The 18,726-nt window shown below is 45.4% G+C and overlaps 1 protein-coding gene across 3 annotated transcripts in view; it reads right to left on the bottom strand.

The window, feature by feature from the left end:
- METTL4 (methyltransferase 4, N6-adenosine) overlaps window positions 1-17,387 on the bottom strand; it is a 242,289-nt gene extending 224,902 nt beyond the window's left edge. For all 3 annotated transcript variants that reach the window (XM_069731151.1, XM_069731153.1, XM_069731154.1), the window contains exons 1-2: window positions 15,144-17,387; window positions 4,910-4,972 (exon numbers count right to left, since the gene is read on the bottom strand). In XM_069731151.1, the coding sequence (XP_069587252.1) occupies window positions 4,910-4,972; window positions 15,144-15,398 (318 nt within the window). In that variant the 5' untranslated portion in view covers window positions 15,399-17,387. The remainder of the gene's footprint in view (window positions 1-4,909; window positions 4,973-15,143) is intronic.
- Between the last annotated feature and the right edge of the window lie 1,339 nt (window positions 17,388-18,726).

Here is an 18,726-nt window from a genome sequence, read left to right as displayed (position 1 = left end):
GTAATGTCTATAACCAAAATTAGAAAAATGTTCTCTCTGTCCAAATATATATGGACCTAACTGTACGTAGAAACCAAAGGGCTGTATAGAGCTAAGCTAACTAAGATGTTAGGAGTTAACTTTTCTCCTGGAATGTAACTACTAGACATACTTGGCCATGCTCTGGCAGTTAAGGCTCTTGGAAACAAGCTGTACACTATACAAGATAAAAGCTCTCATTGCAGGAGAACGACAGCAGATTGCGAACTTGCCATCTACCTACATTTTCAAATGTTCATGCTGTCTAACTAAAGCTACTTAACATGAGAACATCCCTTTAAAAATTACCTGCAACCAAGTCCCTCTGCTCCTCCGAATATTCTGCTTTTTTTAAATAAAAGAAACCACACACACACACACACACACAACTACTTAATCCCTTTATGACCACTGGGTGGCACTCACAGCAAGCCAGCACAGACAACCATAGAGGTCTCCAGAAGACATCACGTTGCCATGCCAACACACCAGTGACCCGCAATCACGTGACAGTGTGCGTATTTGTGGCGCGATTGCCGGAAGCACGATTTAAATGGTGCTGGCAGAGTTTGACAGCAGCATTTAACTGGTTAATAGCCGCAGGTGGATCGCGATACCACCCGCAGCTATTACGGGCACATGTCAGCTGTTCAAAACAGCTGACATGTCCCTGGAAAGATGTGGATTCACCGCCGGAGCCCACATCAAAGGTAGGGAGTCGAACATCAGCGTACTATTACACCAGATGTCGTTAAGGGGTTAAAGCATTCAAGAGTTATTACCTCATAAAGTGACAGTGGTCAGAATTGTAAAAATTAACCTGGTCAGGAAGGTGAAAACCACCTTTGGGGGTAAAGGGATTAATGTAGATAAATGTAGAGTAATGTACCTAGGACAGAGTAATCCTATTTCTGAATATACATTAAATGGGACAATACTCGGGACTACAGAACAGAAGGACTTGGGTATTCTGCTTACAAGTAAGCTGAGAAGTACTCAATGTCATGCAGCAGCTGCAAACGAAAACAAGAACTTAGGATGTTTAAAAAAAAGCGAAAAATCCTGCAATTCCAAAGTATTTGACCCCTTTATAAAATCACTGGTGAGGCCACATAGAATATGGGATCCAGGTTTGGACTCTATATTTTAAAAAAAGTACAGTCAGAAACTAGATTCAGTTCAACGGTGGGCAACTAGATTATTACAAGGGATGGAAGGCCTCTCATATGATGAGACGTTGGAAAGTTGGGCTTGTTTAGCTTCGAAAAAAAAAAAAAAAAAAAGATGCCTCAGAGTGGATCACATTTACATGAATCAATATATGTGTGGTCAGTACAAAGTACTGGAGCATGACATTCCTTCCAAGGACCATGAGGCACTCATTATGGGTGGGAGAAAGGCGATTCCAACAGCTAAATAGGAAAGGGTTCTTTACAGTTAGAGCAGTCAGACTGTGCAATGCCCAACCACAGGTGGCAGGAATGGCAGACACTAACAGATTTTATAAAAGGGCTGGATGATTTCCTCAATACACATAACATTGCAGGTTATAGGTAATTCAGTGACAAAATGGACAATTGGTCGAGAAAGTTTGAACTTGAGGACCTAGGTTTTTTTTCAACCTTTGTAACCATGTATCCCCAGGGACTGTAGGTCCCCCTCCAAGGGCAGGAAACCACTGAAGCGGGAAGAGAGGCTTCGCCTTTTAAATCAGTAGGTTTCCTGTCTTTGGGAGCGGATCCTCTCTCTCGTGTATGGTGCGGTCGTGGGGAAGGGGAAACCGTATTTACCTGAAAATGTGCCATTAATCCGCAGGTTCTAAGACCATGTGGTTGTTGCACTGAAAGCCCGGAGAGAAATTTAACTTTACTCTTCAAGCCTCAGGCTTTCAGTCATAGAGGAGCGGCTTCTGTTACTGATCAGTACATCATGAGCGGTGGCTGTAACCACGCCTCCAGCAGTGGCTGACAGCCGGCTCAGCTGCGCATCTGTGTCGAGACTGCTGTCAGTGCAGAGCATAGTTACAGCCGCTGCTCACTATGTACTGAGCGGTAACTGAAGCTGCGCCTCTTTGACTGAAAGCCGGAAGGAATAAAGTTAATTTCCTACTAGTAGCCGAGTCTACAGCATGGTGACCGGGAAATTTTAGAAAGCTATTAACCTGCAGATTAACAGCATATTTATTTTTTTTTTTTACATGACAGGTTCCCTTTCAGAAAATAAAAGGGCAGCCACAGACTTGTCATTTTTTATGTGTGTCATCTAGAAAACAAAAATCAAGTTTCCCTAATGCCGCATGAAGTAAATAGACTTTTCAGTAAAAGCCGAGTCCAAACTTTCAGGCTGGGGGATCCCGGCATGTAGGGCAGGATCTCACACCGATCCATCCTATCTAGTGCTGGCGTCAGATTTCATGATTTAGGCGAAACCCAGGGTGGGGAGTCGTATTCCTTGGCAAGATCTGTTTTTCCACTGAGGATAACAGGAGCGACTACCGCGGCTTTGATATAAAAACATTGAAAAAAAAAATTAAATTAAAAATTTAAGAAATCAACACACCGCAACCTGCTGCAGGATTAGGGCAGAATGTATTAGAAAGTGAACTTTATCCCAAATGTAGCCATCCACGTTGTAAAGCAGAAAAGCACTCAGTCGTTAGTACTGTAACCTTACAACGCTGGGGTCCAGGGTTTAGAACCCACCAAGGATAATATCTACAAGGAGTTTGTATGGTCTCCCCTTGTTTGTAGCGGGGAGGAAAACAGAAAGCCCACACAATTACATACTGATAGGGAATTTAGAGTGTGAGCCCTGATGGGGACAGTGATGATGAGGTTTGTGAAGTGTTGTGGAATTAATGGCGCTATATATGTGAGGAAAATAAATACCATATATACTCGCAATCTTGCCTTGCACAGGCGTGTCCTATGGAGGACAGAGATTGAACTTCAATCCAATATTGCAGCCAGCGGGTAAGGAAAGGGTGAATCAAACACCCAAAAACCCCGCCTCCATGGCTGAAGATTGTTCCCTCCAAATTCAGGTGACAGTGTCCCTTTAAAGTGAGCCTGCCAGCATGATTTTGCCAAGTAAACTACTTTGTCAGGTTGGTGCTGTTAGGCCGGCGTCACAGTACCGTGTTTTACGGACGTAAGAGAGGTGCTGAAAATACGGATTGCATATGGTACAATGTTTCTCTATGCCCCAACTCCTATCAGCGGTATTTTACTGATCCGTATTATATGGTCTTCTACGGCCGTAGAAAATCGCAGCATGCTGCGTTTGTCACCGTATTGCGCAAAAAATACGCCAATGAAAGTCTATGGGGGCGAGAAAAATACGGATTACACACGGACCAGCAGTGTGACTTGCGAGAAATACGCAGCGGTGTTAGAGAGAAAAGCCGGCAATTCAGTGCGGTGTACAGTAAAATCACACTGACAGCTTACAGTAGAATAGGTAGAGGGCTTTGCGATAGGCAGCTGACACCCGGCCGCGCTCCCCCCGTGAGCACGGCCGATCGCTATGACGTACTATCCCGTCGAGGGTCAGATAGGCCCAGAGCACCTCGACGGGATAGTAAGTCTAAGGTCAGAGAGGGGTTAATAGCCTGGAGAGGGTCCACGGTTATTGGCCCCCCGGCTAAAAACACCTGCCCCCAGCCACCCCGAAAAGGCACATCTGGAAGATGAGCCTATTCTGGCACTTGGCCACTCTCTTCCCATTCCCGTCGAGGGTCTTCAGATGGATTGAGAGTGGAATAAAATATTACAACAACCTGTGTGTTTATTTCATTAAAATAATTTTTAATAATGTGTGTGGGTTTTTTTAACCCTTTACTAGTATTGGATTAATAATGGATAGGTGTCATAATTGACGCCTCTCCATTATTAATCTGGCTTAATGTCACCTTACAATAGCAAGGTGACATTAACCCTTCATTACCCCATATCCCACTGCTACACGGGAATGGGAAGAGAGTGGCCAAGTGCCAGAATAGGCGCATCTTCCAGATGTGCCTTTTCTGGGGTGGCTGGGGGTAGATGTTTTTAGCCAGGGGGGGGCCCAATAACCGTGGACCCTCTCCAGGCTATTAATATCTGCCCTCAGTCACTGGCTTTACCACTCTGGTGGATAAAATTGTGCGGGAGCCCACGCCAATTTTTTCCGCCATTTAACCACTTAATTTACTAGCTAGAAGCTAGAACGGCCAAATATATATATATATATATCTATCTATCTCACTGACATATATATATACCTATTCTATGTGTACACATTTATTCTACCTATTCTACTGTAAGCTGTCAGTGTGATTTTACTGTACACTGCAATGAATTGCCGGCTTTTCTCGCTAACACCGCTGCGTATTTCTCGCAAGTCACACTGCTGGTCCGTGTGTGATCCGTATTTTTGGGGCTTCCATAGACTTTCATTGACGTTTTATTTGCGCAATACGGTGACAAACGCAGCATGCTGCGATTTTCTACGGCCGTAGAAAGCCGTATAATACTGATCAGTTTAATACGGCAGATAGGAGCAGGGGCATAGAGAATAATTGTGCCGTATGTTTTGCGAGTTATACGGACGTAGTTTCTGCGCTCTTACGTCCGTAAAACTCGCAAGTGTGAAGCCGGCCTAACACCGATCACACAACAAGAGGGATTTCTTCACCCCAAGTATTTTCATCAGTGTAATGGCGCCAACCTGATAATGCCTGTAGTTTACTGAGCACATTCCTGCTGATAGGTTTGGTTTAAGCACAAACCAATGAATGTAACGAGAAGATCTATAAAGACAAGATTTCTACAGAATTTTTAACCTAGTCACGGCCGTGAGCCTTCATCTATCTGCCAAAAGATGGGCCAAAATTAGCCATTATGTGACATACCTTTCTGTGATACTCCAATGCATCCAGTTCGCCTTGATTATAAGCATTTGATCGTTTGCGTTTCTGCGGGAATATAAAAGATCCACATACAATTGTTAGGATATTGGCATTGCCAAATAAAAAAAATAAAAAAAAAAAAAACTTCAGAATATCACAAACATCCTTTATCACCACCCTTTTTTAACGAAGAAAAAAAAAATTGTTATTTTTGTGTGATACTTGGTCTACATGTGATGTACCAGATAATATACTAATTTACGTACTAGAAATGAATATTGAAAATATGAAGTTTACTAAAAATATACCTTCATCACAGTATGTGCAGAAGTTACTTCAGAAGTCCTCCATCACATCGAAACGGCAGAAATAAAAAAGACAAACTGACTTTGTTTTATCAACTTCCTCCAGCAGATGGCAGTGGAGTCACAGCAGGGGCCATGAGAGAAAACAGCACTACTGTATGATACGCACACAAGTACAATCACATAAGAAAACCTTTATTAGGGTATGTGCACACGTTTCGGATTCTCTGCGGATCCGCAGTTTTTTGAGGTGCAGAAACGCTGCAGATCTGCAATTGATTTACAGTACAATGTGAAAAAAAATGCTGTGCACACTTTGTGGAAAATCCGCTGCGGAAACGCTGCGGTTTAAAAGAAGTAGCATGTCACTTATTTTTTTGTGAATCTGCAGCGTTTTTGTACCCATTCCATTATAGAAAACCACAGGGATAAAAAAAAAAACGCAGCAAATCCGCAAGAAAACCACAGCAAACGCACAAAAAAAACGCGACAAATCTGCAGGTGCGTTTTCTGCAGGGAGAGGCAGAATCTGCACCAGAAATTCCTAATCCGCAACGTGTGCACATAGCCTGACACAATACAAACTTAAAACATACCGGTAAGTAAAACCATGTAGGTCCCACAACTCAAGCCCATGATATGTGTACAATAGTCAAAATACAATAATTGCACATCTCCATGTCATACATATACTAGTTGCTTCAGATAATCAGTTGACAACCTAGGTGTCTATAATCATTGTAATGGGTAAAACTGTACGAACAAGCTCCTGAACAAGACACTATGCAAAAGGGACAGTGTCTGGGGCACAAATCAAGAGTGCTGGAATACGTATAGAAAATGGGGTGCAATTAAAGTGGCAACAACACCTAAGTAACCAGTCTCGGAGAAAATCTGGGAAAAAAAAACATTCATTCAGAAGGAAAAGGAAATCTAAGCCACTCTGAAGGTAACCCCTACGTCTTTGGATGAAACCTAAGGGTTAGAGTCAAAACCCAAAGAAGGATATGAGGGGCCCAGTCTGTGTGGCCGATTACCAGTCAGGGGCCAAGAATGGGCCCTTATGGGAACATATGGGGGGGGAGCGCCCATATCTTCCCCAACACATGGGAAAGAGATGACGGTCAGTTAATTGATTTCTTTCTCCAGATCCTTTTTGTTCCCCGGGAGAGCAGCTGCTATCATAGGTGTCCGCTTGCTGCTTTCTCCTTTCTCCAGAGCTGAGAATTCATGAATATGGGAGAGCCAGGAGGGATATATAACAAGAGTTTTGCTTATAGATAATACACTGCTCAAAAAAAATAAAGGGAAAGCTAAAATCCCACATCTTAGATATCAGTGAATGAAATAATCCAGTTGTAAATCTTTATTCATTACATAGTGGAATCTGTTGAGAATAAAACCTAAAAATGATCAACCTAAATCACATCTAATATCCCACGGAGGTCTGGAGTTGGAATGATGCTTAAAATCAAAATGGAAAATTAAGTTACAGGCTGATCCAACTTCAGTGGAAATGCCTCAAGACAAGGAAATGATGCTCAGTAGTGTGTGTGGCCTCCACGTGCCTGTATGACCTCCTTACAACGCCTGGGCATGCTCCTGATGAGGCGGCGGATGGTCTCCTGAGGGATCTCCTCCCAGACCTGGACTAAAGCATCTGCCAACTCCTGGACGGTCTGTGATGCAACATGACGTTGGTGGATGGTGCGAGGCATGATGTCCCAGATGTGTTTAATCGGATTCAGGCTTGGATTCAGGCTTCGGGAACGGGCGGGCCAGTCCATAGCTTCAATGCCTTCATCTTGCAGGAACTGCTGACACACTCCAGCCACATGAGGTCTGGCATTATCCTGCATTAGGAGGAACCCAGGACCAACCGCACCAGCATATGGTCTCACAAGGGATCTGAGGATCTTGGTACCTAATGGCAGTCAGGCTACCTCTGGCGAGCACATGGAGGGCTGTGCGGCTCTCCAAAGAAATGCCACCCCACACCATTACTGACCGACTGCCAAACCGGTCATGCTGAAGGATGTTGCAGGCAGCAGATCGCTCTCCACGGCATCTCCAGACTCTGTCACGTCTGTCACATGTGCTCAATGTGAACCTGCTTTCATCTGTGAAGAGCACAGGGCGCCAGTGACGAATTTGTCCATCCTGGTGTTCTGAGCAGTGTACATATAAAAATTGCCTGATTAATCCATTAAGAATATGCTCACATGTTGATTATTTGCTGCAGATTTTGTTGGAAGAAATGTCTGCACCTGCCCCTTGAATGGAACTGATTTTTAGTCACACGTTTTTACAATAGAATCTGTATTGCAGAAATTCACCATTAGGTCAAGTTCACACAATGTGCTCCAGATGCAGATTTTCCCCAAAAAGCGATAAGCATGCTGCAATTTTGGAAAATCGCAGCACAAAAGAAAAAAATAAATAACTGGAATGCATCATGTAAACACAGCCTTAGGTTATGGATGCATGCAGAGCTTATGGTGTATTTCATATAGCAGGGAAAACAGCACGAAACTTGTGCAGTTTTGTTATACATTTTTGGTACTTTTTTTTTTTTTAACCAACCAAACCTCATTTATTGCAAGAGATGCTGCTGTAAGACAAGTTTAACAAAAAAAAAATGCAGAGAAAATGTGCACCGTGTGACTACGTTTCTAGAAATCACCTTGATTTTGCAATTACTTTAAATTCTTAAAAATAAAAAAACACAGAAGACACATCAAAATGTATTATGTAAATGAGCCCTAAAGCCATTTTCACTGCACTTGTGCCTTTTTTTTTTTTTTTTTTTTTTTTTTTTTTAAAATCACAGTAATTTCAAGAGCAGGAGGCCATAGATTCTCTCGTGAAAATATCAGGCCGATTATGCTAATTAAATTCTTTTCAGTGTGCGATCCATGAGAAGATGGAGAAAAAAATCCTTCATCTTCTCCATTCTGTCAGTCTGTGGAAATCAGATGTCATCTGAGTGCAGTCCGATGTTTTCCAAGCACTCAATGACTTGTATTGCTGAGTGCAATCTCAAACTTGGATCAAACTCAGGCATACAGTGATTTTTTTTTTGTTTCCTCTGACAGTCTCGGACCAAAGCCTAACATTGAATCGGATGTTTTGTTTGAAAATACGCTGGTCTGCACCTACTTTAAGGCCATCTTCACACGCAGCGTCGGGTCCCTGCGGGTTCTCCCGCAGCGGATTTGATACATCTGCAGGGCAAACCCGCTGCGGTTACCCCTGCAGATTTATCACATTTTGTCCTGCGGGTTCCGCTGCGGGATTTACCCCTACTATTGATGCTGCATATGCAGCATCAATAGTAATGTTAAAAATAATAAAAATAAATGATATACTCACCCTCTGACGTCCCGATCTCCTCGGCGCTGCAGGCGGCGGTCCGGTTCCACAGATGCTGGGCGAGAAGGACCTTCGTGACGTCACAGTCATGTGACCGCGACGTCACCGCAGGCCCTGCTCGCATAGCAAACCTGAGACCGGATGGCCGCGTGCAGCACTGAGAGGTGAGTATAGCATTATTTTTTTATTTTAATTTTATTATTTTTTTTTTATTTATTTTTTTTTACACAAATATGGTTCCCGGGGCCTGGAGGAGAGTCTCCCCTCCTCCACCCCGGGTATAACCCGCACATTATCCGCTTACTTCCCGCATGGTGGGCACAGCCCCATGCGGGAAGTAAGCGGATCAATGCATTTCTATGTGTGCAGAATCGCTGCGATTCTGCACAAAGAAGTGACATGCTGCGGCTTGTAAACCGCTGCGTTTCTGCGCATTTTTTTCCCGCAGCATGTGCACAACGGTTTGCGGTTTCCCATTGGTTTACATGTTTACTGTAAACGCAATGGAAACTGCTGCGGACCCGCAGCATCAAAATCGCTGTGGTTCCGCGGTAAAAACCGCAACGTGTGCATATAGCCTAAATGGAACAATTTTAGGGTAAAGGCCCCGTCACACATAGCGACGCTTAAGCGATCCCGACAACAATACGACCTGTCGGGGATCGTTGCTGCGTCGCTATGTGGTCGCTGGTGAGATGTCACACAGTGCGATCTCCCCAACGACGCAGCAGCGATGCGGCGAACTGTAGCGACCTGTACAACGATGCCATTTCACGATGATTCAATGGGACGTCCTGTCAACGAGGTCGTTGGTAAGGTGTCAAACACAGCGATGTGTGCTACCCAGCGGGACCTCAACGATCAAAAAATGGCCCAGGCCATTCCGACACGACCAGCGATCTCACAGCAGGGGCCTGATCGCTGCTACGTGTCACACATAGCGAGATCGCTACTGAGATCGCTGTTGCGTCACAAAACTTGTGACTCAGCAGCGATCTCGCTATGTGAGACGGGGGCTTAAGTTTACACAGGGCATTTTTATGCTAATTTTCAGCTGCTTTTTACAGTACCAGCAAGCGTATCAGATTTCAGAAGTCTCATACACACATTGGTTTTTCGTGTCATAAGTATTTTGTGCTTTGCTGCGTTTTTTTGGACATAGAGCGTGTCACTTTCAACTTTTTTCCAGCATTTTCCACCCATTGACTTGAATGGATGGTGAAAAATGCTGCAAATAAGCAGGTTGACTTTTCTTGCAGCTTATTTGCTGCGCCTGTGCGGCCGCCCTGCTTGTGAATCCCAGCCCTTCAGCGTGTTAGGCATTAAGCACAGTGCAGGGCTGGGATTCACAAGCTGGGCGGCCGCACAGGCGCAGTCTGAGACTGCATCTGAGGTCAGATGGGCAGCACTCACTGCGCCTGCCCCTGGCAGAACTAAACAGCGCAGGCGCCGGATTTAATTGGAGAACAGCGCGGAGGGGGCGGCACCCGGCGCTGAAGAAGCTTTGAGTGACAGCAGGGGGTTAAGACCGGTATTTTTGCGAAATTATAAAACGCTTTATTTCTACTTTGACTGCACCAATAACTAAAAGAGCCACCTTGTCAGAATGTAGCATCACTGCTGCACAAGGTGGCTCTTTTAGTTTCTAACTGCTGGAGGGGGTGACAGTGGCCCTTTAAGCCGGCTTAGTAATGGAGAGGTGTCAATAAGACACCTATCCATTACTAATCCTATAGTAATTAAAGTGTTAAATAAACACATGCAGAAAAAAGTCTGTTAATGAAATAAAACACCAGTTTTGCCATCTTTTTATTGTTCTACCATTCCAAGCAAAGCCATTGATCTTCCGAAATAAAAAGAAAATAAACCAACAGTATACTCCCTGATCAGTCGTAGTCCGATATGACGAGTGTCCCACGCAGTATCTGGGTGAGATAAAGCTTACAACCAGGAATGGTGCCAATGGGAGCGCTGCCAATGGGACCGCTCCCGGCTGTAAGCTACTGGGGAATGAAGGAGACGGAGCAGGCGCAGGCTCAGCAACTAGCGGTGACGTCACCGAGCCTGCAATGCCTCACCGGCGGTAACCTCTGCACCGTGGGAAAATGCCAGGTAAGAGGATACCGCAGGTAAGTTACCTATCCATTCTATCTACACAGGAAGTTGTTTTTTTTTTATCTGTGCGCACTCAACTTTATTGGCATGCACAAGGGAAAAGCATAAAAAAAAATACACCAAAAACGTGACAAAACACAACTAAACTTGCGTTTTTGGCGCAGCTTCTTTCCTGCCAAGATGATCAGGTTTTGCTGCAGAAAAAAACGCCCTGTGTGAACTTACCATTTTGGTGATTTCAGGATACCATCGCAAAAAAAAAATTTTTTAAAAAATAAAGCAAAAACTCGTGTGAACACAGTCTAAGGGCAGTCCCACACGTACAGATAATTCCGGTACCGGAAAAATCGGTACCGGAATTATCCGTGTCCGTGTGCCGGAGCGTTTGTGGTACATCAGTGTGGCACACATGCGGCACTGCAGGTCTCTCGATCCAAACTTACAGCCATAGGCTGGAGTCACACTCAGCGCTAGACAATACGGTCCGTATATTACGGCCGTAATACGCTGAAAAGTCCCCAAAATAGTGGTCCGTAGCTCCTCCGTAGGCAGGGTGTTTCAGCGGTTTTTGCGCATGGCATCCTCCGTATGTAATCCGTATGGCATCCGTACTGCATGTTTTTCTCGCAGGCTTGCAAAACCGACATACGGCTATACAAGGGATCCATGTGTAAAAAAAAAAAAAAAAAAGATCTGATCGATAGAGATATATATATATATATATATATATATATATATATATATATATATATATATATATATATATATATATATATATATATATACACACATATATATATATATATATATATATATATAGATAGACACATATGTATACATATTATTACTTCCTACAGCGCTAGATAGCTTTAAAGCCGGTAATTCAATTGCCGGCTTTTGCTATCTCCTTCCTAAACCCGACATGATATGAGACATGGATTACATACAGTAAACCATCTCATATCACCATTTTTTTTTGCATATTCCACACTACTAATGTTAGTAGTGTATATATGCAAAATTTGGCCGTTCTATTAAAGGGTTAAATGGCAGAAAAAATTGGCGTGGGCTCCCGCGCAATTTTTTCTGCCAGAGTAGTAAAGCCAGTGACTGAGGGCAGATATTAATAGCCTGGAGAGGGTCCACGGTTATTGCCCCCCTCCCCCCCCCCCGGCTAAAAACATCTGCCCCCAGCCACCCCAAAAAAGGCACATCTGGAAGATGCTTGCGCCTATTCTGGCACTTGGCCACTCTCTTCCCATTCCCGTGTAGCGGTGGGATATGGGGTAATGAAGGGTTAATGTCACCTTCCTATTGTAAGGTGACATTAAGCCAAATTAATAATGGAGAGGCGTCAATTATGACACCTATCCATTATTAATCCAATACTAGTAAAGGGTTAAAAAAAAACACACACATTAATAAAAATTATTATAATGAAATAAAAACAAAGGTTGTTGTAATAATTTATTCTTCGCTCAATCCTTCTGAAGACCCTCGCTCTGTAACAAAGTAAAAATAATAAACCAACAATATACATACCTTCCGAAGATCTGTAACGTCCCACGATGTAAATCCATCTGAAGGGGTTAAAATATTTTGCAGCTAGGAGCTCTGCTAATGCAGCGCTGCTCCTTGCTGCAAAACCCCGGGGAATGAAGGTAATGTAGGTCAATGACCTATATTTACCTTCATTTGCGGTGAGGCGCCCTCTGCTGGCTGTTCCTGGAGCGTGGGAACTTTCTTAGAAAGCTCCCAGGCTCGAGTTCATATGAGGGCGCCCTCTGCTGGTTGTCCTCATAGGACATAGGCTACCGCCTCACCAACACCGGAGCTACCGCCTCGACCTACTGTCTCCTTCCCCATAATCCTGTAGAATGTAAGCCCGCAAGGGAAGGGTCCTCGCCCCTCTGTATCAGTCCGTCATTGTTAGTTTACTGTATGTGATATTTGTAACTTGTATGTAACCCCTTCTCATGTACAGCACCATGGAATCAATGGTGCTATATAAATAAATAATAATAAAAATCTTCCAGATGTGCCTTTTCTGGGGTGGCTGGGGGCAGATGTTTTTAGCCAGGGGGGGGCCCAATAACCATGGACCCTCTCCAGGCTATTAATATCTGCCCTCAGTCACTGGCTTTACTACTCTGGCGGAGAAAATTGCGCGGGAGCCCACGTCAATTTTTTCCGCCATTTAACTCTTTAATAGCTAGAACGGCCAAATTTTGCATATACACACTACTAACAATAGTAGTGTGGAATATGCAAAAAAAAATGGTGATATGAGATGGTTTACTGTATGTAATCCATGTCTCATATCATATCGGGTTTAGGAAGGAGATAGCAAAAGCCGGCAATTACCGGCTTTAAAGCTATCTAGCGCTGTATGAAGTAATATATATACACATATATGTGTCTCACTGATATATATATATATATATATATATAATATTCTATGTGTAGACATTTATTCTACCTATTCTACTGTAAGCTGTCAGTGTGATTTTACTGTACACCGCACTGAATTGCCGGCTTTTCTCTCTAACACCGCTGCGTATTTCTCGCAAGTCACACTGCTGGTCCGTGTGTAATCCGTATTTTTGGGGCTTCCATAGACTTTCATTGGCTTTTTTTGCGCAATACGGTGACAAACGCAGCATGCTGCGATTTTCTACGGCCGTAGAAAGCCGTATAATACTGATCAGTAAAATACGGCAGATAGGAGCAGGGGCATAGAGAATAATTGTGCCGTTTGTTAGGCGAGTTTTACGGACGTATTTTATGCGCTCATACGTCCGTAAAACTCGCTGGTGTGACGCCGGCCATAGACTTGTAGATTGTGAGCCTTCGCGGGCAGGGTCCTCTCTCCTCCTGTAACAGTTATGACTTGTATTGTTTAAGATTACATTACTGTTTTTATTATGTATACCCCTCCTCACATGTAAAGCGCCATGGAATAAATGGCGCTATAACAATTAATAATAATAATAATAATAATAATAATAATAATAATAATAATAATTAGACATGACGCTACAAGGTTAGGTCAGGCACACTACTGTCAGGCCGAGCATTGCAGTCCAAGGACGGACTGTGAAATACACTTGTGCGAAATTGACCTTAGGGCTCATTCAACACGAACCGCTAGAGCACAGACTGGCAGTGGGTGTCCAAACTTTGGGGTAAGGTAAAGGGGATATCCATGCTTATGAGACTGAAGAGCCATCCTTAAAAAAAAAAAAAAATAAGTATCATTAATGTCAGATTGGTGGGGGTCCAACACACACACACACACACAACATACCCACTGATCCAAGGGCTCTGAAACCAGAAAACTGCTGATGTAAAAAGTGAACACGGAGGAACATCATAGCTCCACACAGTGCAACGTCTGTTGCTTAAAACTACGGCTCAGCTCCTATTCATTTCACTAGGATTTGAGCAGCCAGTCTCCTCACAGCCACTACACAGGTTACAGCTGTGCTGTTCCAACTCTTTCACTGATTATATCTGGCCACTGTCAAAAACAGATGATGTGTTGGTGCGCCTGGTGTCAGACCCCCCACAGACCTGATAACATAAGCCTGGACAACCCCATCAACAAATAGAGGCAAACATGAGTCTCTGAAACTTTCTACTATTTACATAGTTTTTCTGAAGTGTTCATACAGTGTGAGAAGCCCCTTCTCCATGGGATTGTAATGTTTTAGTGCATGCAAGTCGCACTCCAGTTACATTGAACTCTATGGGGCAAAGTTGTTGGACTTAATAGAAATGTCACATTATTACAATGTGACCACATTAACAATCATGTTGTGCGACCCATTGTCTCACCCCAGTAATGCAATCACACCCGCCCAATAATCAGGAGTCTCCATCACACAAATTATAAGGCCATGTTCAGTATTTGTAAGTGAAAACCAGGAGTGGGTGATAAATACAGAAGTGGTGACGTCTCAATTAGGCTAGGGTCACATTGCGTTAGAGCAGTCCGTCTAGCGCATAGCGCTATGGACTGCGCTATCGCAATGCCCCAAAAGGGATTGCGTTAGCTGATCCCTGATCTGCGCTAGCGAGGAACGGACCGCGAACACTGCAAGCAGCGTTCGCGGTCCGTCACTCAAATGATGACATCGCTAGCGCACGCCCCATGTGGGTGTGCGCTAGCGATGCATTCGCCATTACAGGCAATGGCAGCGATAACGGACTACGTTACACCGCGGTGTAACGTAGTCCGTTAAACGCAGTCACATAACCCAATGTGACCCTAGCCTTATGCTTTTCCTCTAATTATTCCACTAATGATTTGGCTTACAAATACCGATATAAAATACTGACCGAATACTCAGCGTGTGCACGTGGACCAAGTGTTTGCTGGACTACACACACGTGATATCGCCGATTGCTGGTGTTCCCCAGCGGTAAGCGATTAGTGACAGTACCTTCCTGACACCTGTGCACTGGCTGGGGGCGCTGTTTGCTCCACTTTCTGAGGCACAGGATTCCGGAGGAGGTTTCAGAGTGATGTGAGGTTTATGGAGCTGGAAGAGATCATCTCGTAACCTGTAAGACCATTTTGTGTTGGGTGCCTTGTTTGCAGAAGTAAAGCTGGATCTTCCTCCGACCTGATACCACTGGTTCACAAGTGCTAATGCATCCAGCAGCCAGCCTGCGGCGCTGTCCGCCACCACTGCCATCTACATATGTAACAAGGCCACTACGTGGCTACTAAATTCACAAAATGCTGCCCGCTCACTACTACAACCACGGGGCTACTGACATCACACTCCTCACTAAAGCCAGACTGGGGTTCACATACAATAAACGACTAGAAATATTTTATGGCGATAGCCAGGAAAATACAACTCATTAAAACAAAGGATTTTAAAAAAGGACCAGTGATACAAAAAGAAGAAAACTAAAACAGGGCAAGTGGAATTGTCAGGTTATCATAGACACGATCCTTACCAAGGAGGTCCAGATCAGCAAAATAGTGGGGACCTAGTGACACCAACAGGGCTCACTACACACGAAATTATCCGCATTCCCCCAGCGGGGCTGTAAGCGCACCTTAATCTGCACCTGTGCTGCCTAGAGAGGTAACACAACCACCCCTCTATCACCACTACCTCAATCTGCACCTGTGCTACCTACAGAGGTAACACAACCACCCCTCTATCACCGCTACCTCAATCTGCACCTGTGCTGCCTAGAGAGGTAACACAACCACCCCTCTATCACCGCTACCTCAATCTGCACCTGTTCTGCCTAGAGAGGTAACACAACCACCCCTCTATCACCGGTACCTCAATCTGCACCTGTGCTACCTACAGAGGTAACACAACCACCCCTCTATCACCACTACCTCAATCTGCACCTGTGCTACCTACAGAGGTAACACAACCACCCCTCTATCACCGCTACCTCAATCTGCACCTGTGCTGCCTAGAGAGGTAACACAACCACCCCTCTATCACCACTACCTCAATCTGCACCTGTGCTACCTACAGAGGTAACACAACCACCCCTCTATCACCGCTACCTCAATCTGCACCTGTGCTGCCCAGAGAGGTAACACAACCACCCCTCTATCACCGCTACCTCAATCTGCACCTGTGCTGCCTAGAGAGGTAACACAACCACCCCTCTATCACCACTACCTCAATCTGCACCTGTGCTGCCTAGAGAGAGGTAACACAACCACCCCTCTATCACCACTACCTCAATCTGCACCTGTGCTGCCTAGAGAGGTAACACAACCACCCCTCTATCACCACTACCTCAATCTGCACCTGTGCTGCCTAGAGAGAGGTAACACAACCACCCCTCTATCACCGCTACCTCAATCTGCACCTGTGCTGCCTAGAGAGAGGAAACAACCACCCCTCTATCACCGCTACCTCAATCTGCACCTGTGCTGCCTAGAGAGAGGAAACAACCACCCCTCTATCACCGCTACCTCAATCTGCACCTGTGCTGCCTAGAGAGAGGTAACACAACCACCCCTCTATCACTGCTACCTCAATCTGCACCTGTGCTGCCTAGAGAGGTAACACAACCACCCCTCTATCACCGCTACCTCAATCTGCACCTGTGCTGCCTAGAGAGGTAACACAACCACCCCTCTATCACCGCTACCTCAATCTGCACCTGTGCTGCCTAGAGAGGTAACACAACCACCCCTCTATCACCGCTACCTCAATCTGCACCTGTGCTGCCTAGAGAGGTAACACAACCACCCTCTATCACCGCTACCTCAATCTGCACCTGTGCTGCCTAGAGAGAGGTAACACATGCACCCCTCTATCACCGCTACATAGGGCGACTACCTATTCCCTTCCTGCTGATAACAAATGAGAAATGGTGCCCGTGTGCCCTATGCTGGCACCTCATAGATATCATTTACACTGCTGACCCCAGGTCCACCATCTCACTAGCCTGTGTGGCAGAGACCCGGAATCACCACTCACATTAATACACATCTAATATCTATCTACTGGCTAACAGGGAACAAAGCTAGATCCCTCCAGGCCACTCATCCCGACACGGTCCTCCTCCAGTGACAGGAATCAGCAGACTGATGGGCCTGTGCTCAGTCTGTGCTCAGTCTGTGCTGCTGCTGCTGCTGCTGCTGCTGCTGCTGCCGCCTCCAGTGCCGCACGTGTCTCCCAGCTGCAGGAAGTGACGGCTCATGGCTCCGGCCCTCAGTGACTGAGCTCACAGTGATGGGGGAGGGGAGGGAGCTGTCTCCGCCCTGTATGTGATCACTCCAGCCTGGTAGGCCACCTCATTAACCCTCTCTTATCCAGAGTTTCAGATGCCAATGCATATAGAGCGGAAACTCCGTCTGTCTACACATCATTACTGCAGTGCTCAGTTTCTCAGGTAGTGGAATATATAAATGGAGCACAGAGTGTTGCCATCTTATGCCATCAACTTGCCAGATGCAATAAGTGACAAGTAGAAGTAAGGGTATGTGTCCACGTTCAGGATTACACCCGGATTAGCTGCGGATTGAACGCTGCGCACAGCCGCAGCGTCCAGGTGTTACAGCATAGTGGGGGGGATTTTCTGAAATCCCGTCTCCACTATGCGTGCGAACACGCATCCGGCAGCCCTGCGTTTACGGACAAGAGGCGCTTCATTTTAGAACGCAGCATGTCTGTTTACCTTGCAGCGACGCTCCGTCACCGCAGGGTAAATCACAGGGCCCTATGTATTGGGTGTGGAGATTCCGGATGTGTGCAATGAACACATCCGGAATCGCCGCACGTACAGAAGGGGGCAGCGCCAAAGCGCTGTAATTACGGACCATGGGCATGCACTTTAAGGCTATGTGCACACGTTGCGGATTCGCAGCGTTTTTTGAGGTGCAGAAACGCTGCAGATCTGCAATTTATTTACAGTACAATGTAAATCAATGAGAAAAAAAAATGCTGTGCACACTTTGCGGAAAATCTGCTGCGGAAACGCTGCAGTTTAAAAGAAATAGCATGTCACTTTTTTGTGAATCTGCAGCGTTTTTGTACCCATTCCATTATAGAAAACCGCAGGGGTAAAAACCGCAGCAAATCCGCAAGAAAACCGCAGCAAAAACGCACAAAAAACTCTGCGGAACCGCACAAAAAACGCAACAAATCCGCAGATGTGTTTTCTGCCAGGAGAGGCAGAATCCGCACCAGAAATTCCTAAGCCTAACCACAATGTGTGCACATAGTCTAAGGCTAGGTTCCCATTGCGTTAATGGGACAGCGCTAACGGACAGCGGTGCACGGCGAAATTAACGCAGTGCAACGCGTCCGTTAGCGCGCCCATTAACAGCAATGGGGACGCGCATCACTAGCCCGTGCCATTTTCGGCACGTGCTAGCGATGTGCCGGTGTTTTGTGGCGCGCCGCGGACGCTGCTTGCAGCGTCCGAGGCGTGCCCGAGGTCCGTTCCCCACTCTCGCAGATCAGAGATCTGCGAGAGTGGGGACGTTTAACGCGACCCCTTTACAACACATTGCGTTAGCGCAATCCGCTA

Source organism: Ranitomeya imitator, chromosome 6 (assembly GCF_032444005.1).
Source record: "Ranitomeya imitator isolate aRanImi1 chromosome 6, aRanImi1.pri, whole genome shotgun sequence".
Taxonomy (NCBI): domain Eukaryota; kingdom Metazoa; phylum Chordata; class Amphibia; order Anura; family Dendrobatidae; genus Ranitomeya; species Ranitomeya imitator.
Note: the sequence above shows the minus strand (reverse complement) of the source record. Positions and strands in the feature narration are given on the sequence as shown.